The sequence below is a fragment of the Crassostrea angulata genome, chromosome 4 (assembly GCF_025612915.1).
Source record: "Crassostrea angulata isolate pt1a10 chromosome 4, ASM2561291v2, whole genome shotgun sequence".
Classification (NCBI taxonomy): domain Eukaryota; kingdom Metazoa; phylum Mollusca; class Bivalvia; order Ostreida; family Ostreidae; genus Magallana; species Magallana angulata.
In genome coordinates, this window is record NC_069114.1 from 35,878,815 (window position 1) to 35,905,969 (window position 27,155).

The 27,155-nt window shown below is 31.1% G+C and overlaps 2 protein-coding genes and 1 long non-coding RNA gene across 3 annotated transcripts; all 3 read right to left on the reverse strand.

Moving 5' to 3' along the window:
• Positions 1-797: 797 nt before the first annotated feature.
• Positions 798-1,318, reverse strand: LOC128181238 (uncharacterized). The gene is made up of 3 exons (XR_008243300.1): positions 1,219-1,318; positions 996-1,112; positions 798-905 (listed from the first exon to the last, which is right to left on the reverse strand). It is a non-coding gene; the product is annotated as an uncharacterized LOC128181238 (long non-coding RNA).
• Positions 1,319-4,665: 3,347 nt separating this feature from the next.
• LOC128182248 (latent-transforming growth factor beta-binding protein 1-like) lies at positions 4,666-8,582 on the reverse strand. Its single transcript, XM_052850839.1, has 12 exons — positions 8,484-8,582; positions 8,274-8,387; positions 8,029-8,145; positions 7,325-7,441; positions 7,118-7,234; positions 6,848-6,964; positions 6,538-6,654; positions 6,292-6,408; positions 6,084-6,200; positions 5,608-5,724; positions 4,846-4,962; positions 4,666-4,712 (listed from the first exon to the last, which is right to left on the reverse strand). Exons 4-12 carry the CDS (start codon positions 7,413-7,415, stop codon positions 4,666-4,668), a joined length of 957 nt encoding a protein of 318 aa, XP_052706799.1. The 5' UTR covers positions 7,416-7,441; positions 8,029-8,145; positions 8,274-8,387; positions 8,484-8,582.
• A 1,967-nt stretch (positions 8,583-10,549) lies between these two features.
• LOC128182249 (uncharacterized) lies at positions 10,550-26,822 on the reverse strand. The gene is made up of 15 exons (XM_052850840.1): positions 25,702-26,822; positions 16,828-17,095; positions 16,589-16,701; positions 16,387-16,454; positions 16,070-16,305; positions 14,761-15,153; positions 13,596-13,709; positions 13,316-13,429; positions 13,067-13,180; positions 12,747-12,863; positions 12,549-12,662; positions 12,166-12,396; positions 11,558-11,671; positions 11,031-11,147; positions 10,550-10,677 (listed from the first exon to the last, which is right to left on the reverse strand). Exons 1-15 carry the CDS (start codon positions 26,665-26,667, stop codon positions 10,550-10,552), a joined length of 3,207 nt encoding a protein of 1,068 aa, XP_052706800.1. The 5' UTR covers positions 26,668-26,822.
• Positions 26,823-27,155: the final 333 nt, after the last annotated feature.

Below are 27,155 nucleotides of genomic sequence, written 5' to 3' on the forward strand. Positions count from 1 at the left end.
AAGTAAAGCCCATAATAAAAAAAATTGTTTGTCTTTATAAAAAAAAAGTAGATTAATGCATCAGTAGTCGAGAAACTCTGATTATGTGACATAAAATTTACATCAATTCGGATAGGGGTAATTGTCAATGCTATTCATGTTTTTGTAAATACCATCTTCACAATGCTGTCCCTGCCAACCATCTTCACAATTGCATACGTATGATCCATTGCTGTTGATACATGTACCATTGTGTTTACACAAATCTGTCAGTTGACATTCGTCCACATCTGCAATGGAAATGAAAAGCTACATTGATGTAATGATTGTTATAACTTTGAAATGTAAAATGCTTTACAATTTAATCAGATATCTAATGGAATGTAATATAATAACCATTTTCACAATGTTTTCCCTGCCATCTTTCTGAACAATTACACACGTAAGAACCGTTGTTATTGATACAAATACCATTGTGTTCACATAGATCCGTCACATGACACTCGTTTACATCTATAATGGCAATTATTTTTAGCATAACCAGAAACACTAAAAACGATAGTTATATAAGTGAGGAATAAAAATTATATATGTAGTTTACCTTCTTCACAATGTTGTCCCTGCCAACCATCTTTACAATCACAGACATAAGATCCATTATTGTTGATACACGTTCCATTGTGTTTACAAAGTTCTGTCCGTTGACATTCATCCACATCTGCAATAAAAAAAAGTCGGGGATTTATTAATGCACTGTTTGTTTTCAATGCTCATATACTAGCAATTTGTTATTTAATTTAACATTTTACCATCTTCACAATGTTGTCCCTGCCAACCATCTTTACAATCACAGACATAAGATCCATTATTGTTGATACACGTTCCATTGTGTTTACACAGTTCTGTCCGTTGACATTCATCCACATCTACAATAAAAAAAAATCGGGGATTTATTAATGCACTGTTTGTTTTCAATGCTCATATACTAGCAATTTGTTATTTAATTTAACATTTACCATCTTCACAATGTTGTCCCTGCCAACCATCTTTACAATCACAGACATAAGATCCATTGTTGTTGATGCAGGTTCCATTGTGTTTACACAGTTCTGTCAGTTGGCATTCGTCCACATCTGCAATGGAAATGAAAAGCTACATTGATGTAATGATTATTATAACTTTAAAATGTAAAATGCTTTACAATTTAATCAGATATCTAATGGAATGTAATATAATAACCATCTTCACAATGTTTTCCCTGCCATCCTTCTGAACAATTACACACGTAAGAACCGTTGTTATTGATACAAATACCATTGTGTTCACATAGATCCGTCACCGTCACATGACACTCGTTTACATCTATAATGGCAATTATTTTTAGCATAACCAGAAACACTAAAAACGATAGTTATATAAGTGAGGAATAAAAATTATATATGTAGTTTACCTTCTTCACAATGTTGTCCCTGCCAACCATCTTTACAATCACAGACATAAGATCCATTATTGTTGATACACGTTCCATTGTGTTTACACAGTTCTATCTGTTGACATTCATCCACATCTACGATAAGAATTCGGAGATTTATCAATGCAATGTTTGTTTTGAATGCTCATATACAAAAAATTTGTTTTTTAATCTAACATTTACTATCTTCACAATGTTGACCCTGCCATCCTACTGAACAGTTACATACGTATGAACCGTTATTATTGATATAAGTACCATTGTGTTCACACAGGTCCATTACTTGACACTCGTTTATGTCTGGAATTGCAATTGGTTCCATATGTTAGGTGCTCAAAAATTGTCGAAAGGCAGTTTCAAATATAATTAACATTTAGTTCAAAATCTTCAAAATGCTGTTTTAATCTAAACCAATGGTCTTCAATCTTAACGGTTTTTTGTAAAAACAAAAAAAACAAAAACAACAAGAACAAAACAACATATTAAGCTTTTCAGTTCCAAAGTATTATAAGTGGTCAACAAAGAAACTAGTCATGAAGATATAGAACTTTACGATGCTGTCCTCGCAAAACCTGCTTTTTTGATTAATGGTATGTTTTCTTGTGTATGTAGAAGTAATTTATTTGTTTTTATATTTACCATTTGCACAATGCTGTCCCTGCCATCCTTCTGAACAGTTACAAACGTAAGAACCGTTGTTATTGATACAAGTACTATTATGTTCACAAAGGTCCATCACTTGACATTCGTTTATATCTAGAATAACAATCATTTTCAACAATTAAGATATGATAACAATGCAAAAAGGTCTAGTGTTTTATCAGGGTTTTAAGGTATCATTATACGATTTATTAACCATTTTCTCAATGAAGACTTTTTATTTCTCTTTATTTCTTTTTGGATTATATAAAAGGAAACCAATCAAGTTTTCGTTATAATGATCAAAGAGAAACCGAAAAAAATGAATTTAAGTAGTTTACCATCTTCACAATGTTGTCCCTGCCAACCATCTTTACAATTACAGACATAAGATCCATTGTTGTTGATACAGGTCCCATTGTGTTTACAAAAATCTGTTAGTTGACATTCGTCCACATCTGTATCAAAAATAAATTATTTCACAGTTGCAATGATTGTTTTTCAACCTAACACATGAACAAATGATTTTTTTATTCACTGTGATTTATTTACCATCTTCACAATGCTGTCCTTGCCATCCCTCTGAACAGTTACATACGTATGAACCGTTGTTATTGATACAAGTACCATTGTGTTCACACAGGTCCATTACTTGACACTCGTTTATGTCTGGAATTGCAATTGGTTCCATATTTTAAAATGTACAAAAATTGTCGTAAGGCAATTTCAAAATGATTTAACATTTAATTCAAAATCTTCAAAATGCTGTTTTAATCTAAACCAATGGTCTTCAATGTTGACGGTTTTTTGTAAAAGATATATTAAGCTTTTCAGATCCAAAGTATTATAAGTGATCAACAAAGAAACTAGTCATGAAGATATAGAACTTTACGATGCTGTCCTCGCAAAACCTGCTCTTTTGATGCCTTGTATGTTTTCTTTCTTCTAATATGTAAGTTTTCTTGTGTATAAAGAAATAATTTATTTGTTTTAATATTTACCATTTGCACAATGCAGTCCCTGCCATCCTTCTGAACAGTTACAAACGTAAGAACCGTTGTTATTGATACAAGTACTATTATGTTCACAAAGGTCCATCACTTGACATTCGTTTATATCTAGAATAACAATCATTTTCAACAATTAAAATATGAAAACCATGTAAATTGGTCAAGTGTTTTATCAGGGTTTTAAGGTATCATTATACGATTTATTAACCTTTTTCACAATGAAATCTTTTTATTTCTCTATATTTCTTTTTGGATTTTCTAAAAGGAAACCAATCAAGTTTTCGTTATAATGATTAAAGAGAAACCGAAAAAAATGAATTTAAGTAGTTTACCATCTTCACAATGTTGTCCCTGCCAACCATCTTTACAATTACAGACATAAGATCCATTGTTGTTGATACACGTTCCATTGTGTTTACAAAGATCTGTTAGTTGACATTCGTCCACATCTGTGTCAAAAATAAATTATTTCACAGTTACAATGATTGTTTTTCAACCTAACATGTACTAATATTTTTTTTATTCACTGTGATTTATTTACCATCTTCACAATGCTGTCCTTGCCATCCCTCTGAACAGATACATACGTATGAACCGTTGTTATTGATACAAGTACCATTGTGTTCACACAGGTCATTCATTTGACACTCGTTGAAATCTAGAATCACAATTAACAATAACCAATATGTAAACAATGCAAAAAGTCTAGCATTTTATCAGGTATTTCAAGATACTCTTAAACTTTATTCTCAATGCAGTCATTACTTGTATTGTTTTTAATCAGATTAAATAAAAGAAAAACCAATCCAATTTTCAATAGAATTATGGCAGTGAAAAATGAAAATGAATTCGTGTAGTTTACCATCTTGACAATGTTGTCCCTGCCAACCAACTTTGCAACTACAGACATAAGATCCATTGTTGTTGATACAGGTCCCATTGTGTTTACACAGTTCTGTCTGTTGACATTCGTCCATATCTGTATTGACAATTACATATGTTGCAATAGTGTTTTTAAACTGAGCATGAATAAATGATTTTTTATTCAATTGTTTTATATAATGCAACTTTATTACCATCTTCACAATGTTGTCCCTGCCATCCTTCTGAACAATTACATACGTAAGAACCGTTGTTATTTATACAAGTACTATTATGTTCACATACATCCTTCAGATTGCATTCGTTGATATCTAGAATAAGAAGTTTTTAATAAAACGTAAGAGAAAAACATTTCTAAATAAATCTAGTGTTTCTACTTGCTTTCAAAACCATCTAAAACTAGTTATTTGCTATCTTTAAAATATTGTTTTTACAGCAATTTACTTGCAATATACTTCTAAATTCTTTATTTTGAATGAAAAAATTAACAATGAAAATGCAAAAATAATTTTGTCGACCCACAAAAACGAACAGCAAAATTACCATCTTCACAATGAAGTCCTTGCCAGCCTGCTATACATTCACAGACATAGGATCCATTATTGTTGATACAAGTCCCATTATGCATACAAATGTCAATATTCTGGCATTCATCAATATCTACAAAAACATTTCCTTTTGATATTATAAATCAATATAATAGTTAAAATTCCTTGCTTTGTCAGGAAAAACTGAATGATAAAATAATATTTCATGATCAGATTCACAATAACTACTTTTAAATTTTTTTTTGATTATTTGTATTCAGCAGTTAAATTTTTAAGTTTGCAAAAAAATATTGCTGACACGGGAAAAACATCTTACCATCTTCACAATGTTGTCCCTGCCACCCAGCCTCACAGATACATTTATATGAGCCATTGGTGTTAATACAGGTCCCATTATTTGTACAGAGGTCAGTCACTTCACATTCGTTTGCGTCTAATAAAGTAAATTTATTGTTTTCAAATTAAATTTACACAGGGAGTAAAACCATCTTCTACATAAAGAACACAAACCTTAACTTCACTCGTTGAAGCGCGGACAAATTTTTGACGAGCAATGATAATATCAAAACCACTTAATGATTAAAAATGGTGAAGAAATACAAACAAGTGACCTAGTCGCGATACCTTCCCATTTTTCGACTCCCAAGATTTTTACATATCTAAGTGCATGTACGTTTTTCTGATTACAGAGGTTTTTCTCTTATTTTCTAATGCCACTTACAAAAATGTTTGGAAATTGGTTATCCCCTGTTTAGTATGTAAAGCTAAATGTATAACTTAATATATACTTTTTAACAAATTAAGTTGTTCTACCCTTAAAATTTAAATTCATTTAAGCCTGACATACGATGTAAAATATATTCATTCTTGTTAGAATCTTCTGTAAACTAATGTATACAATTAAATATATGATAAAGTAAAGTAAGTTTTTATGAATTTAAAGTTGTTTTTTCTTCAAAAGATCATAAACTCATTAATCATTATGATCTATAATTTCACAGTGTATTTCAAAATATCTTTAAGGCTAATTTCTCATTTATTGATAACAATTTTATTTTAAGGATTACTTTGTACTGACCATCTTCACAATGTTGTCCCTGCCAGCCATCAGTACAATTACAGATATAGGATCCATTATTGTTAATACAGGTTCCATTGTGTTTACACAGTTCCGTTATTTCACATTCATCAACATCTATAGAAATAAACTTGACAAATTGATACTAAGCACATGACAAAAATTGTTCGGATCTTTTAAAAGTTTTATCAAATAATCTACCATCGGAGCAGTGTTTCCCTTTCCAACCATCTGTACAGTCGCATACGTAGGACCCATTGTTGTTGATGCATGTTCCATTGTGTTCACAAATATTCTGCTGATCACATTCGTTGTAATCTTTAACCAAAAACAAAGGATTTATTAGTATGTCTTGCTATTTCTGCACCATTAATATACTTATATTTTATTGAGAAAACATTTTTATAGTAAAAATGCAATTAAGTTCCAACTTAGTTCAAAATTTTCCTCAATAAGATTTTATACATGTAGTTTACCATCTTCGCAATGTTGTCCTCGCCATCCCTCTTCACAATTGCACACGTAAGAACCTTTGGTATTTAGGCAAGTCCCGTTGTTTTTACACAAATGCAACATTTGGCATTCGTTGATATCTTCAATACAAATTTAAATACAGTCAACTCTTTTGATTGTTGTTTTAAAGAGAACAAAGGTTTGTTTAAAATTAAGATTAATCTTGCTTACCATCTTTACAATGTTGTCCTTGCCATCCATCTGTACAGTTACAAATGTATGAGCCGTTATTATTGATGCAAGTTCCATTGTGTTCACAAAGATTTGCAACTTCGCATTCGTTGAAGTCTGGACAGAAAAAAAAATAAAAAATAAAAAAAAACGTTAATGTGTATAAGATATAACAATAAAGATGTTGACATCTATGAGTTTATATAAAAGTAAATTATGTAAAATCAAGCGTTATATAATGTTTACCGTTTTCGCAATGCTGTCCTTGCCAACCAACTGTACAGTTACACTCATAGGAACCGTTCTTATTAATGCACGTCCCATTATTCTCGCACAAGAAGGTCACCTGACATTCGTCGACATCTAAAGAAATGACATGTTATAAAAGAGGTTAATGATGCAGATTAAGAAACGTACATAAGGATTATGTTTTTATCGTTTTGGTGCATGATTTTTATTTTATCCTTTATTGGCTGGTTATAGAAAAAAATTATGATGATATAAAGCAGCAAATTTTGCTATTTTACCTTTTTAAATGCTTTTGAAAAATTCTTACCGACTTCACAGTTCGAACCCTGCCACCCATCTGTACAGCTGCAGGCGTAGGATCCATTGTTGTTAATACATGTTCCATTGTGTTTACATAGGTCGACCTCATGGCATTCGTTGACATCTACATCGTAAAAAGGTTATATTAAAAAAAACACTTGTTGACTTCTAAAACGTAAAAATGTTATGGTTGATAAACACTTATGTGTATTTTCTGCATTCAATCTCATTTTCTCTGCATTAACATTATAGGAATGATTTTTTTAAACAGTCTTACCCTCTTCACAGTGCTGCCCTTGCCAACCATCTGCGCAGTCACAAACATATGAACCATTGCTGTTGATGCAGGTTCCATTGTGTTTACACAAATCTGTCTTTTGACATTCATCAACATCTAAATTAGACAAATAAGACTTTGAACTCACTTTCTCATTATATGTTTTTACCTTTTCTGCATTCATATGTAAAAGCCAGGAGTTTTTACCATCTTCACAATGCTGTCCTTGCCAACCATCTGTACAGTCACAAACATATGAACCATTGTTGTTGATACAGGTCCCGTCGTGTTTACACATATCTGTCTTTTGACACTCATCAACATCTACAACGGAATTTGACATGTAAACCATTTTGATATCGGTCATTATGGTCTAATCTACAATCACCCGTCAAAAGTATGTCATTTTTACCCCCTATATTTTTGTTTGAAAATAACGCTTATTTTGAAAAGATTTTTGATGGGTTTTTTTATTCGTTTTTTTCTTCAGATTTTGAAGAAATTCATATTAATTGCAGTAGAATCAAATTGCACTTTTTGACATACTTTGAAATAGTTTTCTGAGAACTCATTTTTAAAACATGGTATTTAAAACACAAAATTAAGATATTTTCCGAAAGCTCTACCATATATCTTTTGCAGTGTATGAGCCAAGAGATATCTTACATTGGATTGTTAATATAAAATTGCAAAAAAGGTGGTTGGAGAGATATCTAAATATAATTTCCAATGTAATACAGAAATCTGAAACTGAATCCGAGTCTTTTAGAAATTAGTCAAGGGGTCACTTTTAAACAATTCTTTGAAAAATGTTAGTTTTCAATATTTTTTTTGGTAAAAAGAGAAGTGTGGACATAGTTTTGTCACCTGAGTGTATTTCTGCATTCGAATACATAACAAAGAGTTCTTACCATCATCACAATGCTGTCCTTGCCAACCATTTGTACAGTTGCATACATATGAACCATTGTTGTTAATGCATGTCCCGTTGTGTTTACACAAGTCAGTCTTTTGACATTCATCAACATCTACAAAAGAAATACTTCTGATAATCTCATCGGGCTTTTATTGGGGGGGGGGGTTAAAAAATGCAGTTTTGGTTGGGTGATTTGCATCTGTCTTTATTGGGCTGTTGATTTTGATATATTTTTTTTACCATTCAAACAGTTTTGGTCTTTCCATCCCGTGGTGCAGTCACAAATATATGATCCTACAGTATTGACACAAGTTCCGTTGTTTTGACAAGGCGAAAATTGACATTCATCGAAATCTAAGATAATTAGAGATAACACGGGATGATACTCCTATAACAAAATTAAGCTCTAAACAACAAATAAAACATCAAGTGTTAACTTTTGCAGGATACCTTCTTCACAATCTTTTCCCTGCCATCCGTCATTACAAGCACAAATATATGAACCGTTATTGTTATTGCATGTTCCATTGTTCTGACAGGGGTTCGCGACAATACATTCATCCAGATCTTATAATTATAAAATGTTTACATAAAAAGCATTCATGTCATCTGTGTTTGATCAAGAACAAAAATCAATATTAAATAATAACACTATGAAAACGCAATAGCAGGTCTGATAACCATTAACTACCCATATTTATCACATGTTTATCTCAATATGCGGTGGATATCACTCATGGGATAAATTTTTGATATTCTACTGAGTGGTCTTACGCCACGTGACGTCATAATTAAACATTACGTAGCTTCAGGATGATTGACGTACAATGAAAAAGTAACAAAACAATTCAGTTGAAAAGTGTAGAGTTATAGATGAGAAACATTTAATGCTGTTTCATATTTTATTAAGAATTTATATAATTATGCTTAAAATTAAAATGTTTGTTTCTCTTTAAGGAACTTTTTTCCGTGCGTAAAATTGACGTCTTGTAGTAAATGTGCTGTGTGGCTTACAATTATAATTCTATAGAAACAACTGAGATTTAAAAAAGATGTGGTATAACATGTGATAACATGTGATAAAAAGAATCTCTCATGATTTGCGATGGTATATGATTTTTTATCCAACTCGTTGTGTGTTTTCTATCCCCTCGCAAAGGCCGGGGGATAGAAAACACAACTCGTTGGATAAAAATCAAATACAATCGCACATCATGAGAGATCCTATATAAAAAGCTTACGTTTTATTTGTATTGGCTGACAAAATCACTATTAAATAATTACGTTATGAACTTTAAAATAGAGACGTTTATCATAAAGGGTGTTTTAATCAATTACTTTAACAGAGTTGAAAACTATATGCAAGGAATAGTGTTATTTTATAAGTTTACAGACATATCACTGTATTTAATTTTTACACAAAAAAGTAAACTTAATATGATGTATTATTGATTTACTTTTTTAAATTTTTTTTTAAAATGCTTCAAATTTTACTTTTAAAACAACATTGATAAGTTGAAACAAAAACTGTACCATCTTCGCAATTGTTTCCCTGCCACCCTTCTTTGCATGTACATGCATAAGAACCATTGTTATTAAGGCAGGTTCCATTGTTTTGACACGGCAAGAGCATGTCGCATTCATTTATATCTGAAAAATAAAAACAACATAACGTTCAAGTAAATGTCAAAAGGGGGTAGAAGTAACTGATGAACAATTTGATTTTAACGCCTGAATTCTAATATCCTATTATTCAAGTAATCTGCAAGGCTGGATCATTAAACTGATGTACCTTTTTGGCAGTGTTTATCCTGCCACCCAGATGAACAGTTACACGTGTAGGATCCATTGGTATTTATACAGGTTCCGTTGTTTTCGCAAAGTTCTAAATTCTCACACTCATTTACATCTTCAAAAGGAAATACACAACTTAAGGAATGTAAGCGGTATATCCTCATAAAGATACAACGAAAGAGCGAATTCTTTTTAATTCAATGAGAGTTGGATGGGCGTAGTCAAGTTTAGATTATATTGAGCAGGAAAGCTCTGTTTGGGGATACGTGAAAATATTCAAATTTATTGGTTTTATAAGTTTAAAAATGAAGCATGAAAATTTAAGGTACATCTGTAGTAATTGCTTTACCATCCAGCCTCTTTATAGACTCTTTAAAATAATATTTAACAATATTTAAGTCACCTTCTTTGCAGTGTTTTCCTTGCCAGCCTTCGCTGCAGTCACATTTATAAGAACCAGCTGTATTTTGACATGTTCCGTTATTTTCACAAATATCCGCGAAATTACATTCATCAACATCTACAGAAAAATGAAGGAAGATAAAACAGATTGTTGCTACCAGTTCATTCATATATAAAAATAATATGTGGTGTTCCGTTGTTGTTTCACAGAAATTCCTTACATTCATTCCCATATACTCAAGCATTTCATATAATTAATGAATAACAGACATTGAATGAAAATTGTATTACATTAGACCTATCTTTTTTTAATTAATGTATCATAAATCACCTCGATCACAATGTTGTCCCTTCCAACCATCTGAACACAAACAAATGTAGGACCCTTCGTTATTGTGACAAGTTCCGTTATTTAGGCATAAACCCAGTTTTTCGCATTCATTCCGATCTTAAAGAAAAAAAAATCATCGAATCAAATTTTACGCTAAACATAACCATTTCAAAATTATTCAACATTTTGTCAACAAAACCAAGAATGTAATACGTAATTAAGATTTCGGACGAATCAAAATGAAAAATTGCCCATGATATATCAAATAATATCCATTTCGTCCGAACAGATATATAACTAATTTAGCATATAGGATTGTTGACTTCTTAATTTGATGATATATTGAGCAAAAGAATTGTAATTTTATTTATTGTTTACAAGCGAACAAACATGATAGATTAAGTATATAATGTATTGCAGTAATTTCTGTAATAGTCATAATGATGTGACCCGATATTAAAGGGGATTACCTTCTTTGCAATGTCTGCCCATGTAACCGTCTGTACATTCACAAACATAGGAGCCATTATTATTTACACAAGTTCCGTTATTTTGACAAGGAAAGGATACAGCACATTCGTCAATATCTGGAAATAAAATGCGCATATCTTAAAGTTTTCCTTTTACATTATGTACAAATGTATTCTATCAAGAAGGTCATTGGCATTCCTTGTTTCATAAATCCTTATCTATCATTATTTAAGAGCAAGAATTTGTAAATCAATTATATTTTCCAACACAACTCATGAACGAGGCCTTTTCCTATTTATACAGTTTGAAACCAAAGAATGATAAATATATCGATTTAATTTAAAATTGTCGAATTTTAGCAGATTAGATTTATAAATACCCCGTCGTTTTACTAAATCAATTTTTAAAGAAGAACTTTCGGTTTTTTCACTGATGGATTTGTATATCCCTTATAACTCAAGACAGTATTTAGTTTAAGGCTTTTTGCACTAAAAGAAATACATTAACATTTTCACTCGAATTTTACCTGTGTCGCAGTTTTGATCTTGCCAACCATCTGTGCAATTGCACAAGTAAGATCCAAATGTGTTCACGCAAGAGCCATTGTTCTGACATGGGAAGAATTCGCATTCATTTTGATCTGTTCCAATAAAGCATATCTATAGACATTATTTTTCTTCGGTATAAAATCTGGAATTGCATATTTATTTTGCATTATGTTTATTTCATATCAACAGAAGTTAAAGTCTACTATAAAACAAACTGTCATTTTTTTTTTCAAAAATACTGAAACAAGAATTTCTAATTGGTATCACAAATTACTGTCACATATTTTTAAGAATAACAAGTAAACAATTTTTTGATTGTATAAAAAATTAAACATATAATGATATAAAATAATGTAATATGATTATTTATCAAGACAAGAAAAACTAAATTTCTGAGAAAAAACAGGACTTTGAAATTAATCTAAAGATAAGGATCAAATTGTTGCATACAGGCTTGAAAAAAATATACCTAAGCCTTATATACTGAGAAATGTGTTGCATTCAAATATCTTACATAGAAAATCCACGGTGTTAAGTAATACAAAAGCAAAACGCGTGACACTTGATTTATATTAAGACTATTTACCGTTTTCACAATTTGGACCCTGCCATCCTTCAATGCAGCTACACGAATAGGACCCCTCAGTATTGGTACATGTCCCATTATTTTGACACGGTTGAATCTCGAGGCATTCGTTTACATCTGTATCACACGTTTTATCCTCCCATCCCTCGGCGCAAATACAGCCGTAGGAACCATTGTTGTTGATACATGTTCCATTGTGAAGGCAAGGAGAATTGTTACATTCGTTTACATCTAAGAAGGAAAAAATAGAAAAATGAATAATGCATTCGGATCAACGGAACTTTATTTAGTGTGCATATTTTTACGACAATTTATAACAATATATCACTTGTAACGTACAGAATTGGAGTTCATAAAACTATAAAATGGAAATCATCTTGTACCTTTGTGACAATTTTCGTCTTGCCATCCTTCAACACATTCACAGTTGTAGGATCCCTGTGTATTTATACAGCTGCCATTGTTATAACACGGGGATGAAACACATTCGTTAATATCTGGAATAAAAATTTTTTTTAAGTAAGTTCACAAAATATAACATCCGGAGACTAATTCATGATATTACTTTTAAAGTCACCAACCTTTCTCACAGTTTTGCCCCTGCCATCCCTCAGTACATTGACAAGAGTAGGAACCATTATTATTGAAGCAAGTCCCGTTATTGAGGCATGGGTTGATTGTTGAGCACTCTTGGACATCTAAAACAACATATTCAACATTTATTGCAACCTCCATTGGAAGGAACAAAATCGATAGAAAAAATCGCTTAAATAGGATATGATATGTAATAAGAATATTGTCTTTTTGTAAAAAATGATATGAACCTGCTAGCTTTGAATTAATAATAAGCATTATTTTTCCACTTGGTGCCAATTATCTTTATGATATTATGATGATCTACCTGTTTGACAGTGTTGGCCTGTCCAGCCTGGTTCACACAAACAAGTGTAAGATCCGTCGTTATTTACACAGGTCCCATTGTTCTGACATGGCGACCTCTCACATTCATTGACGTCTATAGTAAAAAGTGACAGTTAAGTTTCATAACGTTAAATGATAAATCGTTGCTTTTACACTTGAACCTTCTATTAATATTTTGTGCGGGTTTTTTTTTTTATAAAAGTTCCAGGAAAAATATTTTCTTAATTACCATTGGTACAATTTTTAGACGTCCATCCTGGTTCACATAAGCAAAGGTAGTCTCCATCAGTGTTAATGCATCTTCCATTGTTGCGGCATGGATACTTTGTACATTCATTGACATCTGAATCATTCAAGATTTTTTTTCCAAAAAAAATACCATCTTATAGATAAAATTGAAACAATATATACATGTCTATGCACCTGTGCCCCATTTTCCCTCGTTTGTCTTTTTGTATTATATTTTTTTTCAGTTGGTCTCTTTTTTGTTCACCCAATTCTTGACTTACCGACTTCGCAGTGTTTTCCCTTCCATCCTTTAGTACATTCACACTGATAGACTGTGTACCCATTGCTCACACAGGTTGCGTTGTTCTGACACGGTTCTTCCGAGCATTTGTCATCTGCAAAGATATTGTTATAACGACGTGTTTTCAAAGTATAAGATACGCTGTTCCTACTTCTTCATTTTCAATTCAAAAGTAAACTTCATTCTACTAAAGTGGCATATTTTAACTTCAATATCTCTATTGATTTAAGCATTGTATCATTTTTCAGATCAGTTAATGTTCGTTTTAATTTTATATATATGTCCCTAAATTTAAAATATATAATTTTCAGAAAAATAAAAAATATATACATCTGGTATTTTTATATAATTTTAAATAGAATCTAGAATATATCTATAAAATTTCTGCAACTATTTAATTTTTTTTATATTTCATATTTATTTGGATATGTCACTATGAAACAAACTGCAAAAAGTTGAGTTTTTTAATAAAATTGAGAAAAAAAAATCCATTAAACTTTTTATCAGATACCCTTTTCAGTCAGAATAATGTAAAAACTACTGCTGGATTATACATACATCATGCACACATATACTGTAATATTGATATGATACATGACCATATATCATACAAAATCAAAGGAATATGCTTAATTTTTCATATTGAGAAATTTAGCATGTATTTCCCAAATCTTTAAGAAAAACACTGTTTTTCTTGCAATAAACGATGCATATGCATTTTGTTATTATTACATTTTTCATTTTGATATCCTTAAGAATTTATACTTTTGGAACATCCGAAATATTTTATTGTAACAAACTTAAGCATGACTAAAGTACTTTAATAAGTAACTTTTTTATCACTAAAATGCGTAAAATTTTAATTTAATAAAATGCATTTAATATCTTATATATCAAATATTAAAAATTACAATATTCATTCATAGCATATATAACATTCTGCAATTTTAATAACAAAAACTCTATATTAGTTTGAAAAATATAAGGTCATTATGCAACTGCTGTAAGTACAAAAATAAACAGCATGTTCTACATAGTGCTGGGGAGAGCTTCTACGTAGCATATATACGTTGTGGGACACCGCAACTAGAAGAATCTACGCTGAATCTAGGCTGCTTAGGCTGCTGTGTTTGTGCATGTCTCACCAGCTTTCCTTAATTGATTTGGAAGGGAAGACCCCTCTTCTATTCCTTCTGTTTTTAGTCCATATCTGTTCATCAAAAGATCCCAGTAGTTGGGGACATATTCCGTGGTTGAAGGTGGGGTAGTACTAGTGGTACTTGTGGAACTTGAGCTCGCGGTGGTGGTTGTTTTAGTAATGGCGATTTTGGTGGTTGTGGATGTGGTGGCTCTGGTGGTTGTTTTTGTGGAATCAGTGGTTGAGACTTTTGAAATTGTTGTCAGAGGTGTTGAAACAGTTGTCATCAGTAATTTTCGAGCTTTTAAAGAGGATTCATTTTTTCCTTCGTCTAATGAGGAACTCGTCGGTATGCTAGGTTTCGGGGGTTTCCTCGGTTTAGAAGTTGTCAAAATGTTCTCTGATTGATATTTATTTTATTTTTTATATTGTATAGGATCGAATCAACTAGACTATTGATTTTTTTCTAAATATATAGCAAGGCTTGGGTGGTTACATCGTATGGAGATATAATCATGGTATTATACATACCATAGTGATACAATGCAATATATGATACACTGGTTTACATATATTTTTAACTCTTCCCATAATGCAATACCATGAGTAAATATACATAGCTAGTAAAGAAAACCTTCAACCAAACTGCAAATTGAAAAGAAACACTGAACCGGATAATAATAAAATCCCATAGATTTATTAAACTATCTGTCCAAAAGGCAGTTTTATAGACAAATATTGTCTCCTGTGAGACAACTGCTTAGAAGAAATATCCTTAAAAAAACAATTAGTCTCAATCCCCCCAAAATTTATGGACATGATATTGATTATTTCTTACCGGAATTCAATTATATTGTCTTTCTGTGGTATCTTGATAGGAAACAAGATTATTTAAATTAAAGTTTTAAAAGAAAAACGATTTTTTGAATTAAACATCTATAAAATGCTTAAATTTCTGGGGAAATATGAGATACATTTCCTTTGGACTTTTTAATTGTCCAGATGTTTATATATCTCTCAAAAAATTTTTTCTCTTCTAAGAGTAAATTTTACATATGGTCAATGAGATACAACTAAACCTTAGCCGCTATATTCTCTTCAGGCAGTGGTTTGCCAAATTAATGTACAGAGTTTTAAGAACATGTGCTGGAATGGGCGAGAAATGCTATGCTATGAAAAACATTATTATCCGGCACGGTATTCCAAAATCTTATGATGAATATACACATATATTGAAAGTATGATTATAAGGACTGGTTGGAGGGAAGAAAAGAAGCAATGAGTAACTTTCAATTTTAACCAGATATAAACTATACCGTAATATGGAATTCTGGGCAGGTGAATCGGTCCATCTGTAGGAATCTTCTCCAGTCGGATACTAAAGCTCTTTATATACACCAAAAACTCTCGAATCACAAGAAAGAGTGCATTGTCTTTCACAAGTCTCCCTGATTTCTTTAGAATGATATCCTGAATAACTTTCACATTCTGAGTGTAAATATTGTCCAGAAAGTCGACACTAAAGTACACTCCTACTTTCCCAGCATTGTCTCTATAAAAAAAATGCGCTTATCAAACATTATATAAATTAATTTTTATGATGTCATTGAATTAAAAAAGAGAAGAGCCTTACGTTAAATCATGAACTTTACACTGGAGGTAGAAATATTTGAATTCACTGGTAAAGAAATATCTGTCCATCTGAAAACAGAAAACAGAGATTATAAGCATGACATAGTGATATCATACATGTAAACTCTGACGGTAAGTTCACAGAACGGTTGCTGATAAAGTAAAAGAAATAAAAAGCAGGATTTGAAATATTAAATACTCACTTCATCACATAAAGGTTCCGCTATATTCTTAAAATCAGCAGACGTATGGTTGTCCATTGCATCAGTAAAGTTTCGATTATATATGGTAAAATTGATATGGGCTCGGATTATTGCTGTAAAAACAAATAATGTATGAGATAAACTTTTTTTATTCAAATTTAAAACAGGTCTTCCAGCAGCCTCTCTCAAACTTCGAAAATAAAAATAAATGGATTCAAATATTCGATGCATTTTAGTACCTCTATGATAAAGAAAGTAAAGGGTAATTCCTAGTATAACAGCAATGGCCGCTAACACAGCAATGATCATCAGAATAACAACAACAGTGTTACGTCGCCTAAGACTCTCTTCAGAGGGTTCCTTGGTAATCTCTGAAGCAGTGGTGGACCGTGCAAAGGTAGAAAAGGAAGAAAAACGAGAATATTTCCCAAAGTCTGGCGTATCCCTGAGAGATCCAAGCATGCCTGGAAACCACCATGGCTGGGCTTGGTTATATCTCAAGGCAGGCTTGAATGTAAAAGATCAAATATTAAAGTACATGTATCTAAAAATGAATGAAAATAACCTGGTAAAAATAACTTTAAATGTTTAAATAATTTGATTTATCTAAGGATATTTTTTTTTCAGATGCCAAACAAATTACAGCTGAAAATGTGTAAAACATGGGGGGAAATAATAAATTTAAAGCCAAGTTGTTGTAGAAATTCATTTAAAAACCAAATTGGTGTTTGAAATTGATGATGAGCGGAAAGTTTACGACAAATTACATATTGGATACATTTCCGTATAACTTAATATTGTAATTTATTACTTAACGCAGTAATGTTAATTATCCTCTTCCATCTTACGTGGAATCTTCATGGACATAATTTATCTCAATACCAATCTAATTGCTTACGACATTGATGATATCATATATAAAATATTACATGTAAAATCCCATTCTACCATATATCATCATAATATATTGAGCCTTTAATGAAATCATTTGAGTATTTTCTGCTTGAACTTAATGAAGATGTCGTTTACGTTTTAAGCACTTCTCGAATGCCTTAAGCTATAACCTTGTTAAGTTCAGTTTGCATGTAGAACTTTTTCACCTTGGGATATGTACAGTATGCACGCTTGGATTTAACAAATCTGTCTCACAAGGTTCTATAGTCACCACCATCTTCAAAATTAGCATTTATGAAGAAAGTATAGGCCTTAAAGGTAGTTGAAAAATATTTTGTGTTTCGTTTTGTGTTAATTTGCATTGACTGCGTACTGACTTAACATATAGATTGAAAATATTAATACCAAATACAATTTTCTTCTATATTTAGTTTTTCAACAGTTTGAAATAGTACTATGGTGATTAAGAGTACTTAACTTTGCTTAGATTCTTTCGCTACGCATGAATAAAGAGTACTTATAACTTTCCTCAAATGTCTTTTGCTGAATACATTTTGGTCGTTTCAATTACAGCAAAGAACTAAAACTAAACAATTTTATCCTGTTTTAGGTTGAAGAGGTGTGATGTTTAAGGCCAAAGTTTATAGTGTGTGAGATGAATACATAACAGCTTATGATCTCATCAAGAGAAATAATTGTTGAAAGGTGTCGTCAATATTTGCTTTAACGTACGGGAAAACGAGGTATGCTACCAATTAATCAACTAGAAACTTTTTAATCATACGATTATAAAGGTGTTAAGTTGACGTTTTACAACGTAGTTCAGTACAACATATTTTAAAGTCATCAGGCGTTTTATATGCTTTCATTTATTAATTTCAAAAAAAATTTGGGGGGTTAACATCTGTATGGTTTTCTTCTTTCAAGTATTTAACCTGGTTCAGATGTTTTGACAATATTCAATTTCTGTTTAATTAACAAGTTGTATTTGCATCACACACCTGTTTCTAGGGACAGGGTCAAGAGAAACCAAGCTTTTAATCATGTCGAGCAGATTAAATACAGTCCTCACTTAACCACAGCATTCAGAACATGCAATTAGCCTTGTTCTTTATTTGTCGACACATTTACCCAATTTCTGCCTAAAACGGATTGCAAGTGCTTCAGTGTAAAGCAATCAGTTAAATATGCTTAAGAAAGGTTACGTTTTGCTACTTTTCTGGACGCATCTGAAATATTAATTATTAAGCAAAATAAAGGAAAAAGGAACATAATTAGTTAAAATGGTTCTTAGCATGCCCATACGTCCATATAACGGTGAAGGACTTATATAAGGGTTATAAATTTAAACAATTCTGCACTTCCATAACCCTGAAGGTGAAAGAAACTAATTCATTAAATTCATTTTCTGCATGCATGGCCCTATAACGACTATTTATGTCCTAATGCGTAACACCGTCAACATCTGATGATGATTAAGAAACACAGAGCAGAGTTGTACAAAAGTCAATTATAAAATCATCTGTCTGCTCCTTTCATTTGATTTACGACTATGGTCAAATTAATGATCCTGTATACAAAATGTAAAGAAAATGATGTCATTATTGTTATCTTTTTTTCGAGCATCGTAAACATTTTTAGAAGATTAATTGTGTAGATGACTGGAAATCATCTTAAAAATAAGGATGTAAATTAATCATTTTTTCAAGATAAAAATTTGAATGATCCTGTTACAAATGCCTTTAGATTAATATTGCCCATATGGTACTTAATTTTGAAATAAATTCTACATTATATTGAAAATTCTTCTTACATTTTCAGAGTTTGTTTTTACATCTACAAACTGCGCATTTACTTGGCTCCTCAAATCCCATTTGTGTCTGTATAGGCTGTATCAACCACGTTAACAATGCAAACTGACAAGAATATACATTGTTTCATTTTATCGTTGATCACCCCATCCCCTCTTGAATGTATTCTAAACAAAGTGTCGTGAATAAGTAATGTAATTTTATCAATATTTGTTGAAAGTGAATTTTCGCGGATTTTGTTGTTAATTCATCCACTTTATAAAAATTGCTTTAAAGCACAATTCCTTGTACCATTTTGATCTGACAGTATTATTCTAATTCTACTCAAATTGACGTATCCTTGAAATTGTTTTTTCTCTTCACTAATTCCATGAAAATTGATGTCCCAAAACAAATAAAACCACAGCATTCCTTGTTAGAAGGCACTATCATTAATTCGGTATTACACAGGAACCATCAGTTACATAGTTATCGGAAGTTGGTCATTATTTTATGTGTAGACATTTTATTTTCAATATAACTGTATTTTTTTCACTCGTCTTTCAACTATTGGTGTGATTGACAGAATGTATTGCTGATAAAGAATTACTATTGTCTATGTTTTGAGAAACGTCATAAGCTCTTAATCCTTTACTTTAGATCATCGACCTAACAATGTTTCTACTTCCCTGAGGAAAGAAACTTGTAGTTTGTTTCCGAAAAATATTCATGATATGAATTGCTTGAAAATTCAACATGTGTAGCCTATAATAAATGTATTATGATAAATGATAAATTTTTTGGTCGATTTAATAAAGTGACAAAGGGTTGTCTCATTTATCACTTTATAAACAATACAGTAGAATATATTCGTAACATAAATTTCTTGAGTTCAGAGATTATGGCCATGTTGAGGGTTATCTTAGTTTTCATATTCTTTTCAACAATGCAAACCAATTATTTATGAGAAAGTGTAAATAATATGGAGGTTGGTTTATCAACATCAAAAATGCTGAAAAAATCGTGTTTTGTAACTAATCTGACTATCATGCGAGAGTTAAATGTAATTTTGAAGATCTGAAATTATTGCAGTTGTTTAACTGATAAATAGAAGCTAGTATATCACTCGAAAATCCGATTAAAATGTGCAAGGAAATGAAATGAAGGACTGTGTAAAAATATTGAATGATGATACAAATTCATGTAATTATTAAAACAGCAGTATCAAAACATCAGTTTCACATAAAATAATCGCAGCCCAAATGTACCAGAGGATGAGAAAGACAAATTATATATATATATATATATATATATATATATATATATATATATATATATATATATATATATATATATATATATATTGGTTTTGTATTTGTTGTTTGTTGACATCACTGACAAACTACAGAATTTCAAGCATTTAAAAAATTAAAAAAATAGTAGCACCTCCATCAGCACAAGAATCTGCCACAATTTAAGATTATTTTAACAACCAAATACAGAATAAAATTAGATTTTCTTTCATTAAATTATTTTCCTGATAGTTCGGTGACTTTGATGGTAAAATAAAAAGTTCTTTGTTTTCACAAAAAAGTCGATTGTCTGAAATGACACAAAGAGGGAGAAGGAGAGAATCGTTGAAGTTAAACGGTTAGACAGGTAGTCATTGCGTATCTATATAGACACCATTCTGTCAATATTGTGACTCATTATTTCCTAATTATTGTACGTATTTCATTTCATAAATGTGATTGTTATGGACGATGCTTACATTGCAAGACCTTGTTATACTCATACTATAAAATTGACTGTTAGTTTAAATGCCATCGATTTCTTTATAAAAATACTTCGAAAACGTAACACACAAAATCGAGCATTGTATCTGGCAATCAAATGCTTTTCAAACAGAATATTAAAGTTTTTAAGAACCTTTATTACATTTTCATGCAGAGTTTTATTCCTTGTGAAAAAAGAATGCTTTGCTTTTTACTGTAAAAGAAAATAAACTACGCCAGCGGCTACAAACTATTACAAAGTTATAAAATCAATTTGACCTTGACCTAGCTCTATTTTTTACGATGAATATGAATGCAGGTCATCTTTATACATATGTTAAATAATCGGTATTCTCTTAATATGTTAATGATGCAATAAATTTTAAAATCCAGAAGCACAAGTGTTTGTTTTGTTTTTATAGTTTTTCAGACTAATTTAATGACACTCTAAAACTATTTTTTTTTCTTTCGAAAAACTATTTTTGACGTGCAAAAAAAAAAATTAGAACGATAGTTAGGAAACCCCTTTCCTGGAATGTATTTATTCATGTCCAATTTTGTATTATCAAATTATAATAACATTTATTTCTTTCGATGGGCACATGCATAAATATGATTATATATTTGGTCGTTACGCCCTTTAACAAGAATAAATTCTCGACTGTCGAATTTCTTACAGAAGTTTTGGTGTTAAATGGAATAATGTAGAAAGAGCTTTTGGATGCTTACAAAACATACAGATGTAATGTTGGCTAAAGCCTCTGTCGTCAAGGGAACATCACATTAACCAGTGAAAACAACCATAGCTGATATAAAAATATTCATATATTAACCGACCAGACGCATATAGAACCGAACCATGATATTTACTTATCCTGGTCATTATTTTGCTGAAAAAGCTATCCGTCCAATTTAAAATTTCGTTTGTTAGTACAAATGGCTGAATTGCCCATACGAAAACGCAGGTTGCCTGAAAAAAATTATAGTTCGTTCGTACGAATGTCAAAGAACTATATATGATAAGAGTTAAATTTGGCCCCCATAATTCAATATTTTTTAAAGTGTTTCGGGTACAATTAAATGTTATGTTATAATTTAGAAGAGTTGATATAAAATATATTTTTCACATATTTGTTTGATTTATTTGCACTCAATTGCAGTATATGACGTCAGAAGTGACGCTATTTCTATAATTCAATCAAAATCAGTCGAAAATTGACATTTTTCTCATCTTTCTACGAACGGGAAATATAGAGCGCATGCTTGAACCAGGACAAATCTTTTGTCACTTATTAGACTTGGCTAGATACATCTCTGATTAAAATATTTTGTTGGTTCAAGCATGCGCTCTATGTTTCCTGAAAGAAAAACTGCTTGAAAACAAGCTTTTTTAAGCTAAATTGCAAAAATGGCGGGAAAAGGTTGTCTTTTCAATGCCGTATTTCTAAATTGTGGGCACTTGAATCAAAATGAACATTAAGTTAAAACATCACATATATATCTGTACAAAGAAAACAAAGAATTACAGTAAAATAATAATATTCCTTTAAGGGGGCCATTTTAGGCCCATACCATATATAGTCCAAATTTCTTACGGTATCTTTCTTATATGGTCTCTACATGTCCTGTTTACGCTACATGTGTATGAAGCTTTTTCACTCTTTCTTAAGAATGAATCAAAGAAAATATGGTCCCCAAATATATTCGTGCAATTTAAGTATGTTACCTTAACCTTTTAACAAGAACAAGTAGAGTGAGTTCGTGATTCAGAAATGTGGCCTTGAATTTGTTCGTCATACATACGTAACAATCGGTCTTTGTCACCCGTAAATTAACTTTTCAACGGATGGCATGGGATGAATGTCAACAAGTAAGGTTATTTACGACCGTTCCAAATATTTAATGTTCTTCTCTTTTAGTCTTTGGGGAAAAAAACTAATGCTAAAAAAACAACACAGGATATGTTCATGACAATATTTTTGCAATGTATGGCCTCTTTAGAACTATTACCTGTGGTTTGCATCTTTAAACAAATATTAACTCTTTTTTCGGTAACAACAAAGTCTATTTTTATATTTCTAACGCTGAACTTATTACAAAAAGACTAAAAATAACAGTGTTTCCCAATTTTCTAACCTTTACCTTTCCATTGCCACATTTTAAATACTGCGTGTTTTACATTTAGTAAAGTTATGGATGTTTAACGAAAGAGATTGTCTCCGAGACAGATAATTTTTTAAGTTTCCGATCAATTTATCACATGCAATATCTATGTCTACATCCTGAAATGAATCTTTTAAAGTCAATAAAATCAATGTAGCGTGTCAATTCTACTACCGAAACAGATCATCATCGGACACAGTATACCATCGGTAATCTGTAACTTATGTTATTGTCCGGCTATCAATCACATAAGAGTAATCAATTAGGTTTTTCCCATGTATAAATTCATGCAAGCTTAACAAATTTTGAATATCAAAGAACTTTTGTGTTATGACCCTTTTTTATATAAAACTTAAGTATCAGAACTATTACTTTTTAGATTGCAACAATAATTTTTTGCACTAGGAAAACGAGATGGAACGGGTTAATTGCTTTTGAATGGGCCGTATGATATGACAGTTTATTGTTTGACCGAGTTGACGAAAATGAAGGGTGAACTGACTTTAAAAGGCTTTCTCTAGCAATAAAAATAATTTATTTCTGTCGTTATTTAATGACAAAAAGCGACACTATTTTCGTTTTGATAGATATTTTCATATCAGAATACCAAGAGGTACCATTATAGTTTAATGTGCAATTGTGCTTGAATTGCACTTATCATCGTCTTGCAATAAATTTTAATATGCAAGGATTTTGCTAAGAAAAGGATGAGTCAATACAGTTCATTATTTGTATTTGCACGACCCTGATTATTTTATATTAATATCTTGATATGAACAGGTGATCTGTTAAAGTCAAATATAGGACATACATTACATTCCGACCCATATCTTTAGACTCACTGATGTGAATGCATAACAATTCTATAACTGTGCATTCTCCTACATATTCTATATGCCTATGTCGTTTTATTTGGATTATTTATTGTTTGTTCTTCTTTTAAATTTAGTGAGCTATAAACTTTATTGAAAACCATGTGATAATTGCTTGCTATTTTCTAAGTAGAATAAAAGCGGTAATTTGCTGTAATGCTGATGAAAAAACGTGTACACGAAATAAAGTTAGCTGGGATTGCAATTAGAAACCTTTACCAATCAACATTTGCATAACTTTGGATTTAAATATCCTTTTTTTTTATCTGGAAAAATCGCCATGTGTTTGTCAAATTGATGACAAATTGTTATTCTTGCAAGTTGATATTATTATGATAGCTAAATACAACTAAACTTAATCTGTAGTTAAATAATGATTGTATGTGCTTTAACATTAATATGAATATAAATACTAATTATATTTAAAACAAAACTATTTTTCAAGCAAGAACACGCTTTACACTTTGCCCATTATACATCAAAATCAAAATTGATAAAAATTAATCTAGAATACGCGACCCTGTCACTTTTTGTTTGGTCATTTATTGAGCTATATAACTCAAAATTAATAAAATATGTTAATCAAGTTTTAACTATGGTTAGCACATTATGTAATTGATGACAAATACCTGATAAACTAAATGCATGCATAAAAATAAAATTTCAAAGTCTTGTGAATTTTAAATAATTGTACTAGGATTAACATGTACTTTCCTTACTTTGGAGATTTTGTTTTAAAATGTTATATCAAGTGTAATTAAAAACAAACGGAAAGAAAACAGCCAAACTTTATTATTGATTTGATATTCTAATTTGTCGAGATCCTATAACAGGAAAATCATAATGTTTGTTAAGTGGTAACTAAGTTTTATGTTACATGATTGACAAAATCTAAGAATAAAATTCATTTTTTACTAATTAACTAAAATTATTCATTTCCATTTGTTCATTTTGATATTAATATTAATGTTTGCGTAATAATTGTTTACTTGTTTTTGAGATTTGAAGCTTCTTTAAAACGTCTTTCTTAAATTCACGTTAGTGCCGATTTCATGGTTTCTTTGAAGAATTTCACGTAAAACATACTTTTGCTTAGTTATTACTTAAAAATCATTATCCTTCCTTATGTGAAACTGGCTAAAAAATACCATAATACTACAAAGAGGTGGTGTATTATTTTGTTTAGAAATGATAACGAGCTCCATCATTTTAATGTGGCAATAAATCATTACAAATATGTAAATGACGTTTCGGACTTTTGAGATTGTGGCACCCATTGTTAGTCACACCAAGCATAGATCAAGAATTAACCTTCGTGGTATTTAGCAATACTCTTTTATATAACAAAACCAAAGAAAAAAATGGAAAAAGATTGCCCGGAAAATGTTTTGTTATTGTCGAACTTTTAATAATATTTTTAACGATATCCACTTTAAAACACTAAAATGCCAAAATATTTTAATAATTTGTTTGAACGTCTTATATATAAAGTCACTAAATCTTGATGAAGAATTGAAAATATTATCTGCACTTATATTGAAATGTATACGTCTCGATTTTAAAGAACAATAATCGATCAATCAACGTAGTATCATATGTGTATGCTTATAAAACCATACCTTGAACACATCGGGCTCAATGTCTTCATTCTTCTGATTAGTTTTCACTTCCGTTATTTCCGTTTCCACATTTGATTCAACAATGCTATCAATATCGTCCGGAAAATCTCCGAATCCTAACTTCATATCCACAAGTTCCATCCATTTTGGAGGTTTGTCATGATTGAACTTGATTTCAGGAAGAGAGTTTGATCGTGGTGATACCAAGCTCTTTCCAGCAGAGGTTCTTCTCTCCTTTAGAGACGTGTTATCCTGAAAGAAAACTTGTAGTTCTTCATCATCTCCTGTTTCATTCTTTAGAATCCATTTACGAACCTCAAAATCATTTTGCTTGATTTGGGGACGTGGTGGTTTGTCTAGATATGGACAATAGTCTTTTTCCGGAATCACTATAACATCATCTTTAGTTTTATTTTCTACATTTTTATTTTCTAGGACATCTTTCTGTTTGGTGTCAATTTGTTGTTGCTTTTTCCTTGGTGGTTTATCCAGATATGGACAGTAATCGATTGACGGAACATAAATATTTTTAGTGTCGGGAATAGACGAATCTTTCACACCTTCTGGGAGGGAAAATGTTCTTTGAAACTTAGGTAACACTTTTATTGGATTAGGTAACTTCCCTCTGAGCTCTTCGTGAATGTAGTCCTGATGGTTCATTTCTTCATCACCATCATCCACTGGTAATTCGTGGTTGTCAGCCATTTTTCCTTGGTGATTTAGATCAGGTTCATTTTTAATACCACTGTCTTCTGTTTTGTTCAAATCCGACGATTTAGTTTCACCTTCTGATCGTTTTAACTTCCTTCTAAGATGTGAATCCAAAAGGTTATTCCATTTAGGCTTTGCAGTGCCACTTTTTTCCTGTGAAATTTTCCGCGTTATCCATTTTCGCCAGACAGATCCGAATTCCTTTTCCTGATCAGTCGGTAATATCTTTATCTTTTGTAGATCTTCGTCATCCATCACTGCGCGATTTGAGTAGATTCTATATTATTTTACAACATTATGTTAATTGGGCTAATACGTCAATCTTCTGTATAGCAAATGCATTTATATTTTATAGTTTCCGAACGCCTTTTTGACACACGCTTGTTTTTATTCCAGTTGCACAACACTTTATGAACATCCTGCAACCACAGAACAAAGTGACTTCTGAGACTATCTCAACATGTACATAATTAATTATACACGTTGTTCATACAAAGACCTGTCATGGTGTTAAAGAATACGTGCTAAACGAATTTATGATTCCCTTGTATATATTTACACCATGAATTTTAATTTTTTCATTATCTGTTCACGCGACTTTAAAGGTGAAACAAAAAGATAAATATACATGTGATTTTGAGTATCAATAAGTTTTTCCATGCCTAATGACAAGATAATTTATTCTAATTTTTTTTAAGTTAAAAGCTTTTGTCTTTAAAGCTGATAGTAAATGGTAGCAACTT